Below are 25,026 nucleotides of genomic sequence, written 5' to 3'. Positions count from 1 at the left end.
GTCTGATGAATCCCATTTTCTTTTAGATCATGTGGATGGCCGGGTGTGTGTGAGTCATTTCCCTGGGGAAGAGGTGGGAGCAGGACACACTATGGGAAGAAGGCAGGCCGGTGGAGACAGTGTGATGCTCTGGGGAATGTTCTGCTGGGAAAGCTTGGGTCCTGGCATTCATGTGGATGTTACTTTGACACGTACCACCTACCTAAAGATTTTTGCAGACCACATACACCCCTTCATGGCAGCGGTATTCTCTGATGGCAGTGGCCTCTTTCAGCAGGACAATGCACTGTGCCACACTTCACAAATTGTTCAGTAATGGTTTGAGGAACATGATGAAGAGTTCAAGTTCTTTAATTGGCCTCAAAATTCCCCAGATCTCAATCTGATTGAGCATATATAGGATGTGCTGGACCAAAAAATCTGATCCATGGAGGCTCCACCTCACAGCTTACAGGACTTAAAGGATCTGCTGCTAATGTCTTGCTGTCAGATACCACAGAACACCTTCAGAGGTCTTGTAGAGTCCATGCCTCGATGGGTCAGAACTGTTTTGGTGGCACAAGGATGACCTACGCGATATTAGGCTGGTGGTTTTAATGTTGTGACTGATCAGTGTATATACAATATAATATCATTTTTATTGATAGAATTACATGTATTTTTCCTTTTTAATCTTTTTTAAATAAAAAAGCTAAAATGTGCCAATTATTTAAAGCTAAAAATATATACCGTAATTTCCGGACTATAAGCCGCAACTTTTTTCCCACGCTTTGAACCTCGCGGCTTATACAATGACGCAGCTAATATATGGATTTTTCCCGCTTTCAAATTTTATTTAAAAAAAAAAAAAAAACATTCTGTGACGTGCTCAGTTTTTTGGCGGCGTGAAGCTTTCATTAGACCAATGAAATTGCCGAACGGGTTAAGGTCAAAACAACTTTTTTTTGTTTACTGTTTAGATTAAATCGAGCGCGCTCAAACTTCCCATCATTCTGATTACGGTAGTAATTTTGTCACCCTCACCATGGCAAAGACACGGAGAAACGCATATGATGATGCTTTCAAGTTGAATGCGATTGATCTGGCTGCTGCACGGGAGCTTGGTCTTAATGAGTCGATGATAAGACGTTGGAAACAGCAGCGTGAGGAATTGACTCAGTGCAAAAAGACAACTAAATCTGAGGCTATTCAACTCCGACACCGAAGGAGATGACTTCAGTGGTTTCAGTGCACAGGACGAGGAAGATAGTGACCAATGACTTTCTTGGTAGGCTACTGTTTACTGCAAATGTTTTATTACAAGCCGTGTGTGGCAGCGGGGGCGTGGTCAAGCGCCCGTCCGGGAGAGAAAAGCTGTAAGGGCGCTTACACCTGCGCTAAATTATGTCTAACACCGGTGTCTAATTTCAAGTGCCCTGCTTCACGTGTCCTTCTTGGGAAAACTGTCACACGGGCACCAGTGTGACAGTTTTCAGCAGGGCACTTGACGTTCCAGGTAAGGCTTTTAATGGCCACAGCAATGTTTACAATCAATTTTATAAAGTTTCTCAATTCTTGGTCTTCTATGCGCCAACACTAGACTGACGTGTGTCACTCTCTCAGCTCTGTGGCTGCTGCCTTTTTATGCCGCTCTCCCCATGCTTACTGAAATTAGACACCGGTGTTATACATAATTTAGCTCAGGTGTAAGCGCCCTTACCGCTTTTCTCTCCTGGACGGGCGCTTGACCACGCCCCCGCTGCCACACCGTGTTTCGTTAAAGCCTATTTATTTTTGTTACAAGCCGTGTTTCGTTAAAGCCTGAGTAAAGTTCATTTGTTTCAATGTACCGGTAGGCACCTGCGGCTTATAGACAGGTGCGGCTTATTTATGTTCAAAATAATATTTTATTTAAAAATCAGTGGGTGCGGCTTATATTCAGGTGCGCTCAATAGTCCGGAAATTACGGTAATTCATATTTTTTTAATTTACCTAGTTAGAAGGTCCTCTGTATAATTAACAGCAATAGCTGCGAGAATGTCTTTCATATGTAAGCAAAATGGATATTATAACTGAAATATAACCATCTGAATTGAAATCTATTCAAAAGCTAGTGAATCAGAATCGAATCAGGAAATTTGCATAAATACCCAGCCCTATTAAGCACCTTCAGGACAAACTGACTTGTGTGTGGAAAGTGGCAGAAATTCAATTCGAATTATCACATAACTAATCAACTTAATAATACAAATTGTCACACAGGTTAAAGTCTGACAGTGTGTGTGTGGACATGCTATAGCCTGTGTTATTTCATCACACCTGACATTTTCAGTCAAGTGTTTCAACTATTCTTCCATTTAACTCAACATGATCTTACCAGGAGAATTAGCCAGTGATGCGTGAAACACAGAGAAATTGATGAGAGCGTATGATGCCAGGAAGAAGTTTGAAATGATCGGGGCGATGACGTTCAACTCCGCTAGAGACATAAAACACAAATATTAGATGGTGATGTTATGTGTTGAATAAAATTATTTGATAGGTTGCTTCTGCCTACCAATCAGAATGAAGGCCAGAGCGATGCCAAACGTGAGGAGGTATCCGCGCAACGGCTCGTTGTTTTTTCCATAGCCCTTTGCAAAGCCTGCGATTCCAGGGTAGATGTTGTCTTTGCATAAAGCCTGAGGAGATGACACGTTAAATCAGCAAACCAGCAGGACCTGTTTGAGACATCTATTGATCTTTCAATCGCACCGGAGTGAAACACATGATGGTCTGAGATGTTAAAGCACAAAACTCGAGAGGAATTCTCTCACACAGATGCTGACCTGGAAGACTTTAGGAGCGCTGACGAGTGATGCCAGGGCAGAGGAGAGGGTGGCAGAGAAGATGCCCGCGGAGATAAGAGGACCGAAGCCCGACACCACACTCATCACCTTCAACACAAACAGTTTATTACAGAGCTTGTGTTCTAGTGATATTGCTCAAACTCTCTAGTAAACCTTTAACACAATTAAACACCTGCAATTAATTCAGCCTGAATCTCGAAACACTCAAGCTTCAAGTCTATTTTTCTTGCCTTTACCATTTAAAGCAGTCTATACACATCACAGTGACTGTGTTGATTCTCATACATCACCCACAGACAACAAGATGCATTACACAGAACAAAATTCTAAAAGCTAAACTGGCCTAAACTTTTAAAGCAAACACAAGTCCAGTTGTTACTACACATTGCATCCACGCTGACAGGCAAGATATCATGTGCCATTGCGGATGTACCTGGAAATCGTTGTGGAGGCCGTATTTGCAGGGTGATGACACTCCCTTGACCGCCGGTCTACAGGAAGTGAAATCATAGCCAAGATTACAGGCTGCATCAGTGCAGTTGATACTGGCGCTCAGAGTACGGTTACTCTCAATACCTGTAGCATCCCTCACGATACATGCACCTGCGACAGTGACACAGCAATACATCATTAACTACCTGAATACTGTACAAAATAATGATGCGCAGTTCATTCAAACACATTTACCTGAAGAAACGGCCACACCCATGTACACCACACCTGTGATGAGGATCGCAAGAAGAGTTCCTCGAGGGATCGCCATTTGAGGGTCCTTAGAGAAATCAAAATAAAACATTTACAGACACAGGGATGAAGAATAAATCTGAGTGCTCAGGAAATGATGATCGCAAACTCACCGCTAGATCTCCTGATATGTTCGCTCCAGCCAGAATGCCAGTGGCCGCCGGGAAGAAGATGGAGAACACAGAGAAGAAAGTTTCTCCTCGAAAGTCTGGACCGAAGTTATCAGCCAAGATGCCCGCTGAAAGGCAAGAGATTATTATAATAATGATAATAAACGAATAGAGAGGAAACTATAGGGTTCTCCCTCGTGTTAACTGATGAATTTACAATCAACGTCTTCTAATGTTTTATTCATTTCTACAGGGTTCCCACCCTTTCCGACCAATGAAATTCCATGACCTTTTCAGGTGTTTGTGATTACTGTGCACAGACATATTTCGTTTACATTTTTTTATAAATTTACCAATTTGTTATGAGTAATTCAGACTGATTTGTGCGCCCTTTCAATGACCCAAAAGAACAATTCTTTCATAAATTATCACTATGGCTTGGGAGTAAGTTTAAGGGGCCGTTCACATCAAACACATTCTTCAATGTATCTGCATTTTTTTCAATTTTTCAGTTGTTTTTCCATGTAAACATGTGCTAGATGGACATCTTTGTCCATTGCAGCACGTCTCGCTGTTATCAGTTTTTTGTGCAGGAGCACCATGTTTTTTTAGATGCCATGTCAGATTTACAACATTTAAAAAACACCCCTCAATATACCTGTGTTGTTTACTTCTATTCACTACGCTGCATCTAGCGTTTCATTTGATGCCAAACTGCACACAAGCAATATCTAGCTCATTGTTTCCCAACTAATGTGCTGTGAAAGATTGTCAGGTGTGCTGTGAAAACCTTTCGGAGAAATTCACCATTTTGAAGGCATAATCGGTGACTTTTGTGATTGTGAAGAGCAATGATTAATGTGCAGAATTGAGAGATATTTATATGTGTAAAGGGTCATCACATGACTGGCTTCAGCGCTGCAGAATACATTGAAGTCTATGACGTGAGTGATATTTATACGTGTAAAGGGTCATCACATGACTCGTGTCAGTGCTGCAGAATACATTGAAGTCTATGAAGTGAGTGATATTTATATGTGTAAAGGGTCATCACATGACTCGCGTCAGTGCTGCAGAATACATTGAAGTCTATGAAGTGAGTGATATTTATACGTGTATAGGGTCATCACATGACTCGTGTCAGTGCTGCAGAATACATTGAAGTCTATGAAGTGAGTGATATTTATACGTGTAAAGGGTCATCACATGACTCGCGTCAGTGCTGCAGAATACATTGAAGTCTATGAAGTGAGTGATATTTATACGTGTATAGGGTCATCACATGACTCGCGTCAGTGCTGCAGAATACATTGAAGTCTATGAAGTGAGTGATATTTATACGTGTAAAGGGGCATCACATGACTCGTGTCAGTGCTGCAGAATACATTGAAGTCTATGAAGTGAGTGATATTTATACGTGTAAAGGGGCATCACATGACTCGTGTCAGTGCTGCAGAACACATTGAAGTCTATGAAGTGAGTGATATTTATACGTGTAAAGGTTCATCACATGACTCACGTCAGCGCTGCAGAATACATTGAAGTCTATGAAGTGAGTGATATTTATACGAGTAAAGGGTCATCACATGACTCGTGTCAGCGCTGCAGAACACATTGAAGTCTATGAAGTGAGTGATATTTATACGAGTAAAGGGTCATCACATGACTCGTGTCAGCGCTGCAGAACACATTGAAGTCTATGAAGTGAGTGATATTTATACGTGTAAAGGTTCATCACATGACTCACGTCAGCGCTGCAGAATACATTGAAGTCTATGAAGTGAGTGATATTTATACGAGTAAAGGGTCATCACATGACTCGTGTCAGCGCTGCAGAACACATTGAAGTCTATGAAGTGAGTGATATTTATACGAGTAAAGGGTCATCACATGACTCGTGTCAGCGCTGCAGAACACATTGAAGTCTATGAAGTGAGTGATATTTATACGTGTAAAGGGTCATCACATGACTCATGTCAGTGCTGCAGAATACATTAAAGTCTATGAAGTGATGTCACACCAAAGTGTTTTTCACACACACGTTTTTGCTTCACCAATAATGTATTTGAGAGTACTAAGCAACAAGAAATATTAAAAAAACTGTCTAAATTTGTGGAGACATTGAATATCTTATAATTTCTTTGAATTAAATATTATCTTATTGTTTATGAATATCAGAGACTCCAGTTATTGAACTAATTTAAATTCAGCAAGAAAACGCTTCTAAACATAAACGAGTCCTTTTATTACTTTCTGCTTTCAAAGAAACGGCAAGCTTTTTTTTTATCTCTTCCAAATATATGTTTTCAATGTTTATTGTGCACACCTCCCAACTCTGTGATGCTTTCTGCAACTCTTCTCCTGCGTTTCATTACGCACAGTCGATGCGGACCAGGAGGAAGGTTTGACTTGTGAATTGAGTTCTGTTCAGTTCATTTTTTACATGTTTTGCTCATATTTTATTCTTATTTGTTTGTAATATTGTGTTGTTCATATGTCGTGTTTTAGTAGCCTCCGCTGTCACTGCGGGGGAAAAAACATTCATCTGCTTTGTTTCTTTGTTGTTCAACTGTCTCTTCATAAATAAATAAATGCATAATCTGCTATATGCTAGTCCTGTGAGTTCATGATTAAAGATGAAAATGTGAATGAAAATAAAAGCTATTAAATGTCTTATTATCATTGAAATATGAAAATTAAAATGATGGGTAATAATAGATTATGATGGAATTTTTATGACCCTGAGAAAGTCTAATGCAAGCACTGTATGCATCTTTTTTTCTTTTTTTGCATAGCCGAATTTCAAACATTACAAGTAAACACGATACTAAGATGGACAGAAAACATGCACAAGTTGTTGAAAAGGAAAAATATTGACGATGGTTAGCCTATGTGGGATAGTGGTATGCCGTATAATTTTTTAGTTGTAAAAAGTGTGCCGTGGCAGAAAAAAGGTTGGGAAACACTGATCTAGCTGATCTTAACTTTACATTTACTATAGAGATGTCAGTGATTTTAGGATTTTATTCATTTCTATGACGTTTCACAATTTTCAAATTCCCTGATATTTCCAGGTTTTCCATGGCCAGAGGAACCCTGAAACTATTAGACAACCAGTGGCCTTGGACAAGTGTCGACATCAGTTGTTCTCAACTGGTTTCTCACCGTCATAGCCAAAGAAGCCGTACTTCTCCTTGGACTCAACAGGGATGAAGGATCCAATAAAGTAGTTGAAGATGGCCGTGACCAAAATAACCAGGAGGAATATCTGAGCCTGAAACACAAGATCATGTTGGCAAATCATGAATTGAATGGTGATTTGCACTGACTAATGTTCAAAGAGAAACAAGATGAAATCGCTTGCCTTTGCCTCCCACTCCATCCCCGCCACTGAAATACCCAGCAGTAGAATGACCGTGATGGTGCCGATGATTCGCACATCATTAATGGGATCCAACATCAATGCACCAGCTGCCTACAAACACACTTATTACTATTATTACATATAGCATACCGCATTAGAGGCATTCATTATCTTCACAAATAAATGATTCATTTATTATCATTATTGATGAGAATGGGATTGTTTCTTACACTCAGAAGCTCAACGACAGTTTCAGCAAAACCCACAACATACATGGCCACGGCCACAGCATTAGCAAAAGCAAAAATCAGACCAATAGAGCCACCAAACTCTGGACCTAAGCTTCGGGATATCAAGTAATACGCTCCACCTGAGAAAAAACACAAAATTCAACATAAAATTCAAGGTTTATTTATAGTTACTCTTGCATTGCTTGGAGCTCCAATTATGCAATCGACAATGAATCAAGTCTTGCGCTAGGACCCACATTACGAGTCCACTGATATAAGGTGCAGTCCTACATTTATTGCACAAGTATTTCCACTGATCTGGTAGACCCTTAGAAACACAATGGAGCTTAAGCTACAAGTCTGATCAAATTTAAGGAACATGACTTAAAATAAGAGTATGATGAATGAGTTTTATTAAACATTTTCCAAGACCATGCCATGTGATTAAGGCCACATAAAGCATCAGCATGAGTGCTATGGATCCAGAATGCAAGCATGACACATTTCACATTATCTAGTGCATATATCTTATACTTCCAATCAAAATGGAGATGTTATAACATTGTCTTTTACTGATCTCATGTGATTTCCATTCATATAATGAGGCAGAAAGCAGTTTTCAATGAAATGAGCTCTTCTGCAGTGACGATCAGTAAACATATAACAATACCAGAGTCCGCATTGAAATTAGACAAACCACATATTTTTGTAATCATCCATTTAAAACTTCTCACCAGTCAAATCATTCAGCGTTTATAATGTAATATCCTAATATGGTACGGTATGCGGAAGTCCCTGTCATGTGGGCTCTGAGGTAAGCATGACGTCATTACTTTCTTCTTCTATAAGACCATATTTAGAAAGAGAACTGACCTTGTGTGGACTCTAGCTTCCTGAGGGAATAAAGCTCACCATATGAGAGTATTAGATCGTGCCAGCGCTTCATATTGCATAATTGAGTGGAAAATGGACTTGAATAATCATTTCTAAGTAAACATATGAGAATTCAACAATATTTCTGTAAATGTGCACACTTTTGGACTAAATGTTCTACTGGATGTTGTTCACTGTAGCCTGCTAGAGGCAAATCAAAAAGAGAATCTTCCTAACGGTTTCATTTTTATAGCTCTTGCTTTGATATTTTGACAAATGAAGAAAAATCTCTTGCAGTAACATTTCAATTGTGAAACAAAGGCTAAATATCAATGCTGGAGTATTAGATCTTTCTAAAGATGTATAGGTTTTCAAGATTAAATAAGAATTGTATGATAATAACATGCAGTTAGTGCAAACAATACCGATCATGAGGCCTGGGATCTGTGATCCCCATGTGGAAAAGGGGTTAAACACCCATCATTCACAAAACGATGCATGATTCACAAAAATCTCTTGTGCGTTTTCCCTCAAAACTGCATCTTGAGAGTTGATGTTTAAATTCAAAGATAAAATATTAATGTTTCATGCTAATTCAACAATGCTTGTCTAGAATAATAACCTGCTGGTGCAATATTGTGAATATTGAGAAGAGGAGCGGGCCTAGCACCGAACCCTGAGGTACACCAGTGGTTCATTTGAAAATGGTTTCAGCTTCCAATGAAAATTTAGTACTCTGCCTCATTTACTTGACCAAGTTTCAACCCTTTCTGCAGAATTTGATAGATTTTTCTCTGCAAAAAATGTGATGTGAATGAAGAGCACAGCTTCAGTGTGTGTTTAGAGCATGAGCACATACTTAAATAAGCATTTGAACATGTTGAATCTTATTCAGGAAAGTAGGGGAAATGTATTACATAAATTGCTGGAATACCAGGAAAGATTTAGCCTAATCTCACAGACTAACCGCTGCACACCTCACTGACTGAAAACATGAGCACGTACTCAACAACTCATACTTATATATAGGCAATCAAACTCCCTGCAGACATTTTAACTTTATTTAAAAAACTACAGATGCTGACAATTTAAGAAATGTTGAATTTTCTGTGAGAGAGTAGTGCTGTAAAATGATCTAAAAATGGTGTCAGTAAAAATAACTAAAACTATATATCCCTGACTATGTAAAACAAACCCAATCCCTCCTGTGATTCAGTTAATAAAAACCACACCTCCTGGGGTGCTCATTTCACTTCCATACTGAATAAACACAGAAAATCATCTAGTGTTATTATCCTGAATTACAGATGACCTTCAGACTGAAAATTGGCCCATCGAGAAACATCGAGAAACACTGAGGCCAAAACACTCGACTGAATTTCAACACAAGCTGTGAGAACTGTGAGAGATATGCAGAGAGCTTTTCTACCTGATGAAGCGTTCACACACATACATACAGATGAGGAGATGGTTTAGTGGAAATACTGTGATTCAGACCATCAGCCAGAAGGTCTAAAAGACCAAAGACATAAACATGCTGCCAAATATCTAGGCTTAATGAGCCAAAGTCATATCCAAAAACGTTAAAAACAATCCAAATGTGCGGCAGTGCATTCTACAGAACACAGAATGATGAAAACTTGGATACTTTTGCTGTAGAAACAAAGTGGTCTGTTAATGAATCTTACAGCAACTAATTCAAATGAACTTTCAAACTTAAAAAAAACAAACATTGGCATCTGCATTCAAAAGTGTCATGCTCTGAATTATTGTAAGTAACAAAAGGTGATTGAGAGGACAGATGTTTCTCATTAACAGAGTATATGTAAATACTATCTTTAAGGAAGAATAACCAATGCCTTCATGATGCATCATATAAAATGTATAGTTCTTAACATCATCAAGAAAAACAAAACATATGAGTAGGGTTGGGCGATAAACAAAATCAATATTTATCTGAATGTAAGGGAACAAGGGTTTAAGAACTTAAACAAAAGACACAAACACACACATATGACGGACAGCTGCCCATAAACATTCTCTCTCTCTGTCGCACCACTGTCCACTGTCGGCCTCTATCCCTCTCGGAGGCTTGATTAGCCAGAAAAGGGGTCGGGAGTGTAGAATCATGACCCGGCCCTCCGCCATTATCAGTTATAAAATCAGCCTTTAAGTATTAGCAGGCAACCCAGCTCTCATGGAAACCGGCAATGAGGCTCAGTAGTCGCTAACTAGCAGCTAGCTATCCTGTGAATATGATATTGTTGTGTACCGAACAAGACAGCACTGACCAGTACAACAGCGATTGACTGAACACTGGTGGCTTACGGTGCATTACTGCCACCTCGTCACAAGAAAGTCTTTCAGTGGAGTCAAATATCAGCTGAAGATGAAAACAAAAATAGGTCATATCTTATGTAGGATTAAATCCTAAACGGAGTGTACTTTAAAGATGACTTACCCTCTGGAGTTTACTTGTAAACAAACAAGTTGTATTTCATTTTTTAGGTCAAACAAATGTGTAATTCATTTCCTCCACATTAATCGTATGAAATATATTTAGAGATAAATATCAATATCGAATGATATGAAAAAAAATATTGTGATATTTTGTTTTGCCCATATCACCCAGCCCTACATACGAGGATGTTGTTTACAAAATACACACATTCTGGCTCCTATTTTAAGAGCGCTAGCGTCGAGCACTAGCGTCAAGCGCAGCGCAATGTTTTAACTCAGTGGGCATGGCCATGAAGTTATGCTATTTTTGATATCGGTTTTTAATTCTTGCCAATAGTTGTTTTTTTTAAAGATATCAGTTATTGTCAAATCCCAACAATAGTTTCATTTTTTGTTCATTATTAGAATTCCTCTGTGGCCGGCGCTGGAAGATTCTACAGTTAGAATGACTTGTACGGTTGTACAGCATAACAGCGGCCTCTAGAGGAGAAATAAAAGACTCACGACACCTCGTGGGGATTAAATCTGGTGCCATTGGAGTGGTGGTGATGTAGTGGGCTAAAGTACATAACTGTTAATCAGAAGGTTGCTGGTTCGATCCCCACAGTCACCACCATTGTGTCCTTGAGTAAGGCACTTAACTCCAGGTTGTTCTGGGGGGATTGTCCCTGTAATAAGTGCTCTGTAAGTCGCTTTGGATAAAAGTGTCTGCCAAATGCATAAATGCAAATGTAAATCTGTCATCACTGACAATATTCATTCATATTTTTATCTTCACGTCAATGCATATTTTGTAATTTTGCTTTGATAATCATTTAAATACAAAATATATTTGTACATTTAGAATATTTTGTTAAATGAAGCAATAGTAAAATATTTATATTATAATTTCTTTACTTTATTTTCATTTTAATGCTCTTTGATTATTTCTCAAGAATCAAAACCTTTGAGATTTCATTTAATACTTTTATCACTCCACAGGAAAAAAGCATGCGTCTCCTTTGTGTCATTAACAATGTGGGGATGAACCCGCTTTGACCAATTGTCATAACCCGATCGTTAAATTAAAGTGAAACCGGAGTACTAGTGCGTTCACAATCAAAGTTGATATTAGTTTGTGTATATTGTTGTGGGAGTTTGAGGCTCACATCACATCACTCATCACATCAGAGCACTTCAGAAGCGCTTCACATGTTATTCCGGACAGGAGCTTCTCTGGTTGACGTCTGCTGTACGGCTCAGTGACGCTCGGGAGTTCAAATGAATGACACGCTAATGTGCCATTGATAGCATTTATATATTCGTTTAAAATTCCCTTATTTGGGCATTAAAATGTGATTGTAATTTGAAGTGCACAATAATTGCGGTTATGTTAAATAACCATGATCGGACGAATATTTCATAATCGTGACTGGCCTAACTGTTGCTGAAATGTTACTCACAATATTTATTAGCTGATATGACCATTTATATTGTATTATATTGAGGATGATTGTAAGAGTGTAAGAGTATGTTTAAAAAAAAAAGCACTATTCCATAAATGAAATTGTCAGAATGACTACATCCTTTCAGAAAGGAAACTCCTTGTTTGAAATGGTCTTATGTGTCAGTAGGTGACAATCTTAAAAGATCTACCATGTTATAATGATGCTGTAAACCATTTATAACTGTAAGATAAATATTTGTAAAAACAAAATCTGCATAAATTCTATCTAAATAGCAACTTGTGTCAGGACCTTGAGCGCATGGCTAGTTGCCTCTAAAACAGTCAACGCTGTTACCTTTCCAGCTTTAGGTGGCTCAGTGCATATTACAAACACGTAAAGACACCGTCTGAAATGAACTTTCAAATCACCCCCTCAAAATGGAAAAGGCATCTTTTCAGAGAACGTCCCATGGACTGGTGACTGTTTGATGATAGCAAAATCTCATTTCACTACAATTTGGAGAACTGCTGCTATAGAGCGCAACAGTGCCCGTCCACTTATTCACCCGTCTGGGATCCGCAAGTATTTTTACCATTCATTTCTCCCATAGACTTCATATAAGAATTGTGATCCATGAACCAAACCAGCCAGCTCCGAGTGTGCGCTCGCTCAGAGGGACGTTTCACGGTTTTCGTTGATTGGATCTATCTCTGATGTACCATGGGTAATGTTGTTGTTTACCATGAATTCTGCTATCAAACACGATTTTTAAACAATGAAGTTGAGATAGGTTGCAACGGAAGCATAAACCATCGATGAACAAACTTGTAGCTCATGGTAGGTCTGTCTTTAAATGATTGAAAATCAATTCTCTATAAATGATAAATGAATGGGATTTTTACTTCTGGAACCAGACAGTACCGTTCTATTATCTAATGCACAGAACCAGACCATAAGAAAAACTGGAGTGAAGTTGAAAAGCAGCTGTACAGCTTAATAACGAAGAGCAAGAAAACGCTGCTAAAATAGTCTTCACAACAACGGAGGACTCTTAATCACATGTGTTAATATAACATTAGGTGAAGTTTGTCATTTCAGCATCACTAATGGCACCAAACGAACAGATTACATTCAGGGGTGGCTCAAACTATCATCTGTTTAATTCAAGTCAACCTTTATTTATAGAGCACATTTAAAAACAACAGAAGTTAACCCAGTGTGCTTTACAAATCAATCAAATCATATACAATGACAGGATTCTATCCGTTAAAAATAATTATAAAAATAAATACTGCATGAATTATTTAGCTAATTTATCCTATTAAAAATCCCTATTCAAATGCTAAAGAATATAAATACATTTTCAAAGAGGATTAAAAATGTCTATTGAAGTAGCTAACCTACTTTTTCAGATTTCAGGTGGAAAAACTACCCTTGATAATGGCACTAATATGCTTATTAAAAAGTAATGATGAATCTACAATCACTCAAAGGCTTTTTACATGATCTTGTACATTCGATGACAGAGGACCTAACTGGGTGGCCGGACATGGAGGGACTTTGTTGTAAAAAAAAAGTTTACCAGCCAATGTTTCATTTCTTTGAAGAAATTTAGGATGTTATCAAATAAACACTTGTCTAAGCTCACTGGTAAGTAAAATTAGGAATCATCAGACAGCAGTGATAGGATATACCGTATCTCTGGAAAATAAAGCTTAGAGGAAGCAGATACAAAGAAAATAATAAGGGTCCTAAAATTGACCCTTGAGGGACACCACATGATAAATGAGATGATGTAGAAGAGAAATTCCCTACATTTACAGAAAACGTCCTATCTTTTAGACAGGAGGCAAAACCCTACACTCGAGACGATTGAGAAGAATGTTATGGTCGATAGTGTCGAACATGGCACTAAGATCTAATAAGACAAAGATAACATGTAAGCCTGAATCCACGGGGAGAAAAATATCATTAGTAACCTTGAGCAATGCAGATGTGTAAGTGCAAGTGTCTGAAGCCAGACTGAAATATTTAGATATGAGTAGAGCTGCAAATAAATAACTCTCTCCAAAATCCCAGAAATAAAAAGGAAATTAAGGGATCGGCCTATAATTATTGTGTATTGCTGGATTCAAAGAAGGCTTCTTAACAAAGGATGTAGAATTGCATGCTAAAAACTGCTTGGAACAATGAGCTGGTAACTCTAGCTGTCACACTGAATTAATGGTTGTAAAAACATGTAAACGTGTAAAAGTTGTTTAAAACTAAACAGAAATATATCCAGCTTGTAACTGGAGATTACATCTGCTCACTGTTCTGATGACACTGGTTGAGAGTGAGTCAGGGGGCTGGACGGGGAAGGTATAAGTGGTTGATCAAATTGTGAAGGTACAATAGCACCTTTAATATGCTCAATTTACTGAGTAAAAAAGTTTAGAAATTCATCACAGGTCTCTTGAGTAGCATCCCAAAAGCACCTCTCATAGTGTTTCAGACAGAATGGATACTATTGAACAATACTTTTAAACGTGTTTCAAAAAACAGTTGCAACGCCGCCACCTCAGATTATCAAAAATGACCTTGTGAAGACCAAATGGCCAGTATGTGGTGGTTGTCAGAGGAGTCAGCTGGGAATCTGCCGGGATGTTGGCGTAACCCTTGATTGACATACCGAAGGTGGTGCGCAATTCCAAGGGCAGCGCAATAGATTAATGACCAATAACGGACTACGGGGAGTTTAATATTTTAATTATTATTTTTGTAATTCTGTTGGGTTCATTTTTAACTCAGCATCACTACGAATCAGTGTCTGAAATGAAGTTTTTACTTTAATGGCAAATATTTCCCGCATGGATTTTATTTTAGGGGCAGTTTTTTTACCTTTACGAGGGCATATTTTTTCTAACCAATAAAAATAGAAACAGTGTCTCGTTCATTTACATCAAGCATCAATTCATTGAGAAATTGTAAATTTATTACCTCTTATCCTAAGAATTAAATCAACATTGACTCACATTTATGCCATAATATGTTTAAGTAGGAATATAATAGAATATTAAGAACTATACAGTCACACTTTTTGACACTGTCCTGGTTACAGTGCAGTCACACAAGTAACTGATTACTAATGAACAACATGTACTTACTATAGGTTTAGTGCTAGTTGCTCGTAATTATGCATAATTGACTGTTATTACTACATGTAATATGTGTAATAAGGACACTTTCAAATGAAAGACAGAAGAATTTATTTATTTTTTGCCCCCACATTTTGAATTGAACATATTTGTCATTTTTGGTGAATGCAAAACGTGCATACAGAGGTATAATTTTGTAAAATTACCTCCTCGTACGAAGCCGTTGGTTGCGATCGCAGAGGTCGAGCAGCCCGTGATGGAGGTCACAACAGTTGCCATTATAACAATTAAACAGGAATATGCTGTGGACACAAAAACATGAACATCATTATTGACTCTTCTTAATCAAGAAAAGCAGAATTAACATAAAACACGGTTTGCGTCTGTTATCATATGCAGTATTTTCAGAGTTCTTGTGCAGTGGTGTCGCTAAATGAACTTGTGTTTGAAAGTTTAACGTAACAATCAGCGTAGCGTGATAAATGACTGCAGCTTGATGAAGTGTAAGAGCAGCACATTCACACGCCCACCAAATCAAACCTACCAATTCCTGCCTGTCCCACGATCCATGTCATGCGTATGAAGAGCATCACACCCCATATGTTTAACATGCAGCGCACCTGCACAGAGGAACATGACAGAAACATTGAGAACCAAAGCAGTTTGTGTCAAACCACATACACTGGCACCAATGAGCAGAGGACAGGAACCCATTGGCGTTCAAAAGAAAAGTTCCAGGTTCTAAGATCTATCGAAAGCATTCGTGTTTCAACACATTTGAGAGATGAAAGCATCATTTCTGTAAAGCTGCAGTGAAAGCATGTCTATTGTGAAAAGCGTTTAACAAATCAAACTTGACCATAATGTCAACTCATCGTTCAGTCGAAAGTCTACGGTGAAAGCGTTACAGGGGGTGTAACAAAAACACATGCTTTACATTTCTGCTTTTGAGGCATAAACCAGTTAATTAAGCTGTAAAATGTTTTTGAGGTACTGTAGAACTGCTCTTCTATGCAGATAAATATGGGTTTATACATTCCTGATGTAATCCTGTGGGTGGAGTAGGTTTCATGTCCCTCTAAAATCGTTGCACTAATGATTTAGAATTCTGCGTTGAACACCGTAGGCTGACATGCACCTCTTCAGAAATGGAACAGTGTCGCGTCGACACCGATGACAACAGCTGTGATTGGTGCACTTTGTAAGCAGAGAAGCAGTTTAGCAGTTTATTTTGGCCACATGTATAATTTATAATATTGTACCTACATTTCAACATCTTAACATACTCTGAAATCATTTTTAATGCTACAGTAATTTAATAAATACTTTTCAATCCAAAAATGGCATTGCTTTATTTAGGAATGTATAATTAGCATTTTGGCCATGTATATCACAGAACGACACAGACACCAACACAGAACTATAAATGTGGAGCCTACGACATCGGTTCAACGCACAGTTATCAATCAGTCTTTAGGGCTGCGCGATATTTTTTTTTAAAAAGAGAGAGATCGTGAAAATGACGCTAACAGCATTGTATTTAAGTCAACTATTATTGCATCAAAACATTGCATTTACAACGTGTTTTCGTAGCGGTGGAGTATTTCACCTGATGCAGGCATGTCCGTTGAGCAATGACAAATCAGAGATGCTTAAATTCTGATGTCCAGGGTAGAAGAAACCCCTTCATTAAAGGTGCACTCAGTAATATTCTTCTTCTTAAACAGTTTTACTCCTAAAGAATTGAGAATTTTTTAAATGTATAAAGAGAAAGTTGAGTCGTACTTCCATTTAAAGTACATTTCATTTATCTGTAGTTACACCGTTAACCTTAAAGGAGCACTCAATAATGTTTTCCTCGAATTAAAAAAGTTGAACTCCTAAAGATGTGAATCATAATTTAGCAATATATGTAGGACATCATGAGCGCTCGCATTAAAATGAAGACTCCAGTCATATCAGTAAACTTATAAAAGCTGTTTTATTCTACATAGAGCGTTAGAATCACATGACCCGCCGAATACTGTCCTGTAACGTCCTGTTATTTGACACTTTCATCACTGATTAAAGTAATCATTGAAGATTGTGAATACACTTCTACAAGGGCATCTGAAACTGAAAACTATTGATTTTAAATGATGTTGCATCCAAACCACTAGGTGTCAGTGTAAGTCCAAGATGACACACAGACAAAAGTTACTGAGGACACCTTTAACCCCTAACCCTAAACCTACGCGTACCTCAACGTCAGTAGCGGCGAATGTGAATCTTGTGAGAACAACATTTACTTACACAATAATTACATTGTATTGTACGTATTTTAATATTAGTACATAGTAGTTAAATACACTTTATATAAAGGACCAAAAGTATTCAGTAATGGAATAACAGTTCAGTTTTGACATGCTACCAAGAAGGTCAATGTGCAATTGATTTACTGATGTATAAAACGGCAGTGAAGTAATATCAAGGGAAATAATGAACAATTTGATTATCTGTGTAATTGTGCAGCTCTAGTAGCACGTGCAATGTGAAAATGACTGGGTTTAAATGGCATTATTGCTGCTATATCTTCATGATGCCAAAGTAAAAATATTCTATATAACTTTACACCGCGAGAAGAGGTCAGCAAGTGATTTGTCACACTAGTCTCAATTTAACACATGTAACTTTGAAGTCTTGTGCCTATAATTGTAAAATTGTGTATTTTATGGATTAATACCTTCTCCCATGGATATTCATTGCAAGTTTATTACTGTAACCGTGAGGTTTTAATTATTTTCTGCAGGTTTCAACCTGACCTGAACTTGTACTGAACCCGGAACATTTCTTTAAACACATCTGAAACGCACACTGTTCGATAGGAATCGTTTCAAACATCGATCGAGTTCCTGTTGTGGTTTGAAAGACACTTTGGATGAACATGGAATGAAGGACAGTCTTTCATCTCTTTTTCATAACTTGCTGAATTTTCTCTTGTGGACTGTATGAGAACCTGTTTGGTGTCAAATGTTCAATAGACCGGGAAGGTGAATGTGAGGACAACTTTAAGAAAGAGGAAGACTTGTCAAAATATTAAGCAGGAGACAAGAAGCAGAACTTGACTATGAAAAGCTTTTATTATATATAAATAAACCTGCACTTATGTGTGCGTGTGTGTGTTGGAGCAGTTGATATGTTTGAGCAGAGCCACATCTTCTCCAGAGTTTTAGCACATTAAACATTACAACCACATGACCATTTCACATTCAGCCTCTAAAGTGACCTGTATAAAGGCAGCAGAACATGACAAACTAACAAAGAGTCATTATCACGGCCAATAGAAATGAACATTCACCTTAAACATTATATTCATTCCATCTGTGATTCTGTTTGGGTTTCACAGTTATGACAGGATTTGACCCACTACTGTGTTTTAACATCATCTGGACGATCACTGAATACTGAAGTAAATCTGCTGGTGATTTCCACTGTATTGTGCATAAAAGACTCTAAAGTGAGCTCGGCAAGGACAAGTAAATGTCTTCTCTTTTACAGTATGTTTTGTGTTAGTACGATGACCTTCATATGTCAGCCTTGTGTAGTACACTATTTATTATTGAAAGTGAATGTTTGTAAAAATGTGTATCTAAATTTGTGACCTTGAGAACAAGCTTAGTACATTTGAAGTCAGAAGTGTACATACATCTTAGCCAAATTCATTTAAACTAAATGTCATAAATCTTTTCACAATTCCTGACATTTAATCGTATAAAACATTCCCTGTCTTAAGTCAGTTAGGATCACTACTTTATTTTAAGAATGTGAAATGTCAGAATAATAGTAGAGAGAATGATTTATTTCAGCTTTTATTTCTTTCATCACATTCTCAGTGGGTCAGAAGTTTACATACACTTTGTTAGTATTTGGTGGCATTGCCTTTAAATTGTTTAACTTGAGTCAAATGTTTTGGGTTTCCTTCCAGAAGCTTCTCACAATAAGTTGCTGGAATTTTGTCCCATTCCTGCAGACAGAACTGGTGTAACTGATTCAGGTTTGTTGGCCTCCTTGCTCGAACACACTTTTTCAGTTCTGCCCACACATTTTCTATTGGATTGAGGTCAGGACTTTGTGATGGCCACTCCAATACCTTGACTTTGTTGTCCTTAAGCTATTTTGCCACAATTTCGGAGGTATGCTTGGGGTCTTTGTTCATTTGGAAGACCCATTTGTGACCGAGCTTTAACTTACTGGTTGATATCTTGAGTTGGGATGGTGTTCTTCGACTTGCAAGCCTCATCATTTTTGCTCCAAACATAATGATGACTATTATGGCCAAACAGATTCATATTTGTTTCATCAGACCAGAGAACATTTCTCGAAAAAATAAGATCTTTGTCCCCATGTGCACTTGCAAACTGTAAACAGTTTTGAAACAGTTCTTTCTTGCTGAGCAGCCTTTCAGGTTATGTCGATATAGGACTTGTTTTACTGTGGATATAGATACTTGTCTACCTGTTTCCTCCAGCATCTTCACAAGGTCCTTTGCTGTTGTTCTGGGATTGATTTGCACTTTTCGCACCAAACTACGTTCATCTGTAGGAGACAGAATGCATCTCCTTCCAGAGCGGTATGATGGCTGTGTGGTTACTTAGTGATTATATTTGTGTACTATTGTTTGTACAGATGAATGTGGTACCTTCATGCATTTGGAAACTACTCCCAAGGATGAACCAGACTTGTGGAGGTCCACAATTGTTTTTCTGAGCTCTTGGCTGATTCTTTTGATTTTCCCATGACGTCAAGCAAAGGTTTTGAAGGTAGGTCTTAAAATACATCCACAGGTACACCTCCAATCAGAAGCTAATTGTCTAAAGGGTTGACATAATTTTCGGGAAATGTGCAAGCTGCTTAAAGGCACAGTTAACTTGGTATATGTAATCTTCTGACCCACTGGAATTGTGATATAGTCAAATATAAGTGAAATAATCTGTCTATAAAAAAATCAATTGTTGGAAAAATTACTTGTGTCATGCACAAAGTAGATGTCATAAACGACATGCCAAAACTATAGTTTACTACTATTAAATCTGTGGAGTGGTTAAAAAAATAAGTTTTAATGACTTAAACCTAAGTGTATATATAAACGTCTGACTTCAACTGTAGCTTGATGTATAACTGTAAAACCTTTCTAGCAGACATGTTTAAGAAGTTCAGTTATATCCAAACTAATATTAATATACTGAATGTTCACGACCATGTTCAAACATCAAGAACAGGATTATGAAAGGAATACTAAAGTAAAACAGTAGTTGATTTCTACAGTTTTTTTGTGTTGTTTTATGGTTATTAAGACACTATAGATGCAGAACGTCTCACCAGCACTCCTTTAATCCAGCCGAACTTCACAACTCCTTTAGACTCAGAAGCCTCTTTGACTGCAGCCTCCTCAGCAGGTGTCAACTCCTCACCGTTAGCAAAACCATCCTCAAAAGGCTCCTACAATCACACATATCAAATATACATATTAATACACAAAAACATAAAATAGTCATAGGATAAAACTGGTCAAAAACACAAATAAGGAGGTCATTATATATTCTTTTTTTTTTGTTTGCATTGTGACATTTAAATGACCAGCACATTTCATTCCAATTCTCATTTCTGTGAAGTGAAAAAAATGTCACTTAAATTGTAAAGTGTGTGTATAATATATATATATATCCATTTTGCTGTGACAAATGTAATGTAGTTTGTGAGATTCAAGCAAATACATCAGCAAATTTGTTGAACCTTCCCTTTATCTTTAAATGGCAGTTATTTGTCCTTGTATTTGTTAAAAGGTCAAACACAGGAACTGTCCCTCCTCTACAGAAACAATTGATATGAACAGACTCCCCCAAACTCCACTTTACAGATGAATGACACACACACACACACACACACACACACACACACACGTAGTGTTTCCATGTTTTATGGGGACTTTCCATAGACATAATGGTTTTTATAGTGTACAAACTTTATATTCTATCCCCTAAACCTAACCCTACCCCTAAACCTAACCCTCACAGAAAACTTTCTGCATTTTTACATTTTCAAAAAACATAATTTAGTATGATTTATAAGCTGTTTTCCTCATGGGGACCGACAAAATGTCCCCACAAGGTAAAAAATTTCGGGTTTTACTATCCTTATGGGGACATTTGGTCCCGAAAGTAATAAATACACGCTCACGCTCACACACACACACGTTGTGTTTCCATGTTTTATGGGGACTTTCCATAGACATAATGGTTTTTATACTGTACAAACTTTATATTCTATCCCCTAAACCTAACCCTACCCCTAAACCTAACCCTCACAGAAAACTTTCTGCATTTTTACATTCTCAAAAAACATAATTTAGTATGATTTATAAGCTGTTTTCCTCATGGGGACCGACAAAATGTCCCCACAAGGTCAAACATTTTGGGTTTTACTATCCTTATGGGGACATTTGGTCCCCACAAAGTGATAAATACACGCTCACACACACGCTCACACACATACGCACGCACACACACACGCCACACACACACACGCTCACACACACACACGCTCACGCTCACACACACGCCACGCTCACACACACGCACGCTCACACACACGCACATGTTGTGTTTCCATGTTTTATGGGGACTTTCCATAGACATAATGGTTTTTATACTGTACAAACTTTATATTCTATCCCCTAAACCTAACCCAACCCCTAAACCTAACCCTCACAGAAAACATTCTGCATTTTTACATTTTCAGAAAACATAATTTAGTATGATTTATAAGCTGTTTTCCTCATGGGGACCGACAAAATGTCCCCACAAGGTCAAAAATTTCGGGTTTTACTATCCTTATGGGGACATTTGGTCCCCACAAAGTGATAAATACACACTCACACATATACACACACACACACACACACACACACACACAGGAAAAAACTTTACAATGATAGGGTGTAAAGTTTACTACATCCTGCCTGACACACAGAGTTCTCATGTAAATGTGCATTTGTTGGTGTGGAAAAAGCAAACAGCCATTTAATAAAAATGTCGAAGAGCCGCGGGCTGATATTGACATTTGTTAGCCGCTGTTCAATGTCAGTGTTCAGCGCAGAGGACAAACGGAGAGTAAAACATCTCATTATCTCCAGCAATGATGAAATCACGTCAGATGATCATGCGTAGCGTTCGGAGGTCTCCTGTCCTCACCTGCTCATTTCTTCAGGATATTCTCTCCAGCTGAAGTTCACGTGAAGCCCGCGTCCTCTTCCGTGTCCTTCACTCAATGTAATCAATATGAATCCATCAACACTTGCTCATTAGTTGGAGTTTATTGACAGCTGATGGCATTAGGACATACTGTATTACTGCATGACTTCAAACCACGTTGAACGATATGACTTGACTTTCATACATTTAAAAAAATGCCAGAACCAATAGGCCTATATAACGGTGACATCCATTAACAGTCCTGAATGTCTGCATTCACAGTTTTAAAATAGAGTTTCATTCAAAAATATTTTGGCAATATTTGGGGTACTGCATAAAAAAAATGCTGAATGGAAACACAAAGATGCAAATTAAATCTCCAAAATGTGCAATAAAAAAAACTTGCTTGAGGTGGATATATTCATTTGATCGGACAACGATGGAAACACATTTAACAAATAGAAACTCTAGAAGAATTCAGTGTTGCACCAGTACTGATGTACTTCTGCTGTAGTCGACAAGCTGAGCATTTTTCTTTTAGCTTTTTATAGCTGATTATATGCATTTCTAAAAAGATCAATGTAGCTAGATGTCATCAAGCACTAGATCATCCTCTTTATCAGAGTTGCCCCGTGAAGGTTCTGAACATTATCAGTGTCGATACAACGCTATGTGCATGTGCAATACAGATCTACAGAATGCGGAAGACTGTTGTTGAGCAGTGTGACACCATTTGTGAAGTGCATTCTGTGTGTGCATCATCTAATGCGAGTCTGACAGAACACAGCGCAATACTTTAACAGTAATTTTATGGTTCTTTGTGTCATTTTGGACAGTAACTACCATGGATAACACACTGTATCGGATTTGGATTGGGCTCGTCGGACTTGTACCCAATGCGGTTAAAAACATCAGTATCAGAGCAGATACCAGTCCAGGTATTCATTTCCTAAAAGAGCCACAGTGGCTTCCACTTCCATTTTGCACCAATTTCTTTAAAAGTGACTATTTTGTTCTCTTGAACACATGGGAGGGAAATGCAGCAAAAAAAGGTTTGTAACATTATGATTTTTAGAATAAATTAAATTCAGAACTTGGAAACAACACAAGTTTCCTGCAATGCTACTGAATCTACACTACCATGATAACTGAAAGTATGTTATCCCATTTGTGAGTTTACACTCGGAATCAAATTGCATTGGGCAAGTTACTCAAAAAAAGTAACCCAGATAGCACACGCACATCTCCGGGATGTCTGTTAATATAGTTTACTCTATAAAGCGTTGCATTCTTATTAACATCTGATAAACATCTTAAAAGAGCAGATTTGCATACGTTCTAAATCATAAACATCTCTGACCCTGTTTCCACCTGGTATTAAGATGCATTTTGGGTGACCTTACCACATGTGGTCAGGTGAGACGCGTCGCTGTTTACACCTGGTCATTTAAAGGGATAGTTCACCAAAAAATGATGCCATCTGAGATGTGTACGACTTTCTTTCAACTGCAAAACACTTTTGAAGATTTATAGAAAAAGATCAAGTGACCACTTGTGTTTGGATTTGTTTCATGCAGACATGCATCAATCACTATTGTCAGTGTGCCACTGCATGATAATAAAGCTCAACAAAAGTCAGAAAAGACAAAGTGTGCCGTTTCTCCCAGATGCAGTTGAAATTGAATCAAAACACAAAAATCAGAATCCATTATTTTAGCGGATTACCAGTATTAAAGAAGCTTCAGGTGTTTTTTTTCCTCCCCTTTTCGTCTTTACTCGCTGAGCTACCCAGGCCCTCCGCTTGTCAAGTGTGTTCATATGAAACACACTGAAGAAGATCTGTGAAGCTCTCGTGATTGTGGATGTATCCACTTTATACATTTTTCTGATCGGACGGTACATCTGCTGATGTCTTTTTGAAATCAGAGGAAACATATTATACATGTACTGCAGATGAGCAAACAATCCAAAAAACTATTTAAACATCCATCAAATAGATGTCTGGGTCTATTGGGAATTAGTTACAAATTTCTACTCTAATATTGTAATCAGATTACTCACTTTATTGATTACCTTATTGAAGTAATCACATTACTAAATTACTTTGTAAAACACTTTTCAAAAAAAGTTTTGTTTTGTCCAACAGTGTTCATATGTCCAGTTGAACGTTTGAAGCCGTCCAATGTAACGTTAGCCACGAAAAGTATTTCTGTTTCAGTTTAATCAGTTCATTTGTTTCCCCTTCAAACCTCAGTGTGTGTGATGATATAAAGCAGGTGATAACAGGATATGAGAAAACAGATAAGTTGATTATTAAAGTGGACAGAGACTCATGAATTATAAATGATTGTGGACCACTGACATGTGGCAAGGGCAACGGGTCAAAGTGTCACATGACCCGTCTGTCAGCGCGAGCGGCGAGTGTACCTGCGCTACAGAAGATAAGCGGTGAGTGTGTGGGGTTCAGGAGGGACAACGAGTGTGCAACAGCGCTGGAGCTTTTCAACAACTCGCCATCACCGAGACACGTGAAACGCTACACTACACACACTGAACACACACTCTGTCCTCCTCTACAAACCTGCACAGCACTCTGTGTAAACTGACATTTACAACTCAACAGT

The 25,026-nt window shown here is 38.0% G+C and overlaps 1 protein-coding gene across 2 annotated transcripts in view; it reads right to left on the bottom strand.

Annotated features, from left to right (window-relative positions):
* The window catches only part of LOC127637031 (solute carrier family 12 member 2-like), a 106,948-nt gene that overhangs the window by 42,095 nt on the left and 39,827 nt on the right, over window positions 1-25,026 (bottom strand). For both annotated transcript variants that reach the window (XM_052117876.1, XM_052117877.1), the window contains exons 2-13: window positions 20,532-20,651; window positions 15,718-15,793; window positions 15,380-15,475; window positions 7,277-7,416; window positions 7,047-7,157; window positions 6,848-6,956; window positions 3,686-3,810; window positions 3,516-3,600; window positions 3,262-3,431; window positions 2,808-2,915; window positions 2,537-2,660; window positions 2,357-2,458 (exon numbers count right to left, since the gene is read on the bottom strand). In XM_052117876.1, the coding sequence (XP_051973836.1) occupies window positions 2,357-2,458; window positions 2,537-2,660; window positions 2,808-2,915; window positions 3,262-3,431; window positions 3,516-3,600; window positions 3,686-3,810; window positions 6,848-6,956; window positions 7,047-7,157; window positions 7,277-7,416; window positions 15,380-15,475; window positions 15,718-15,793; window positions 20,532-20,651 (1,366 nt within the window). The remainder of the gene's footprint in view (window positions 1-2,356; window positions 2,459-2,536; window positions 2,661-2,807; window positions 2,916-3,261; window positions 3,432-3,515; window positions 3,601-3,685; window positions 3,811-6,847; window positions 6,957-7,046; window positions 7,158-7,276; window positions 7,417-15,379; window positions 15,476-15,717; window positions 15,794-20,531; window positions 20,652-25,026) is intronic.

Source organism: Xyrauchen texanus, chromosome 44, assembly GCF_025860055.1.
Source record: "Xyrauchen texanus isolate HMW12.3.18 chromosome 44, RBS_HiC_50CHRs, whole genome shotgun sequence".
Lineage (NCBI taxonomy): Eukaryota > Metazoa > Chordata > Actinopteri > Cypriniformes > Catostomidae > Xyrauchen > Xyrauchen texanus.
This window is presented reverse-complemented; position numbering and strand designations above follow the sequence as displayed.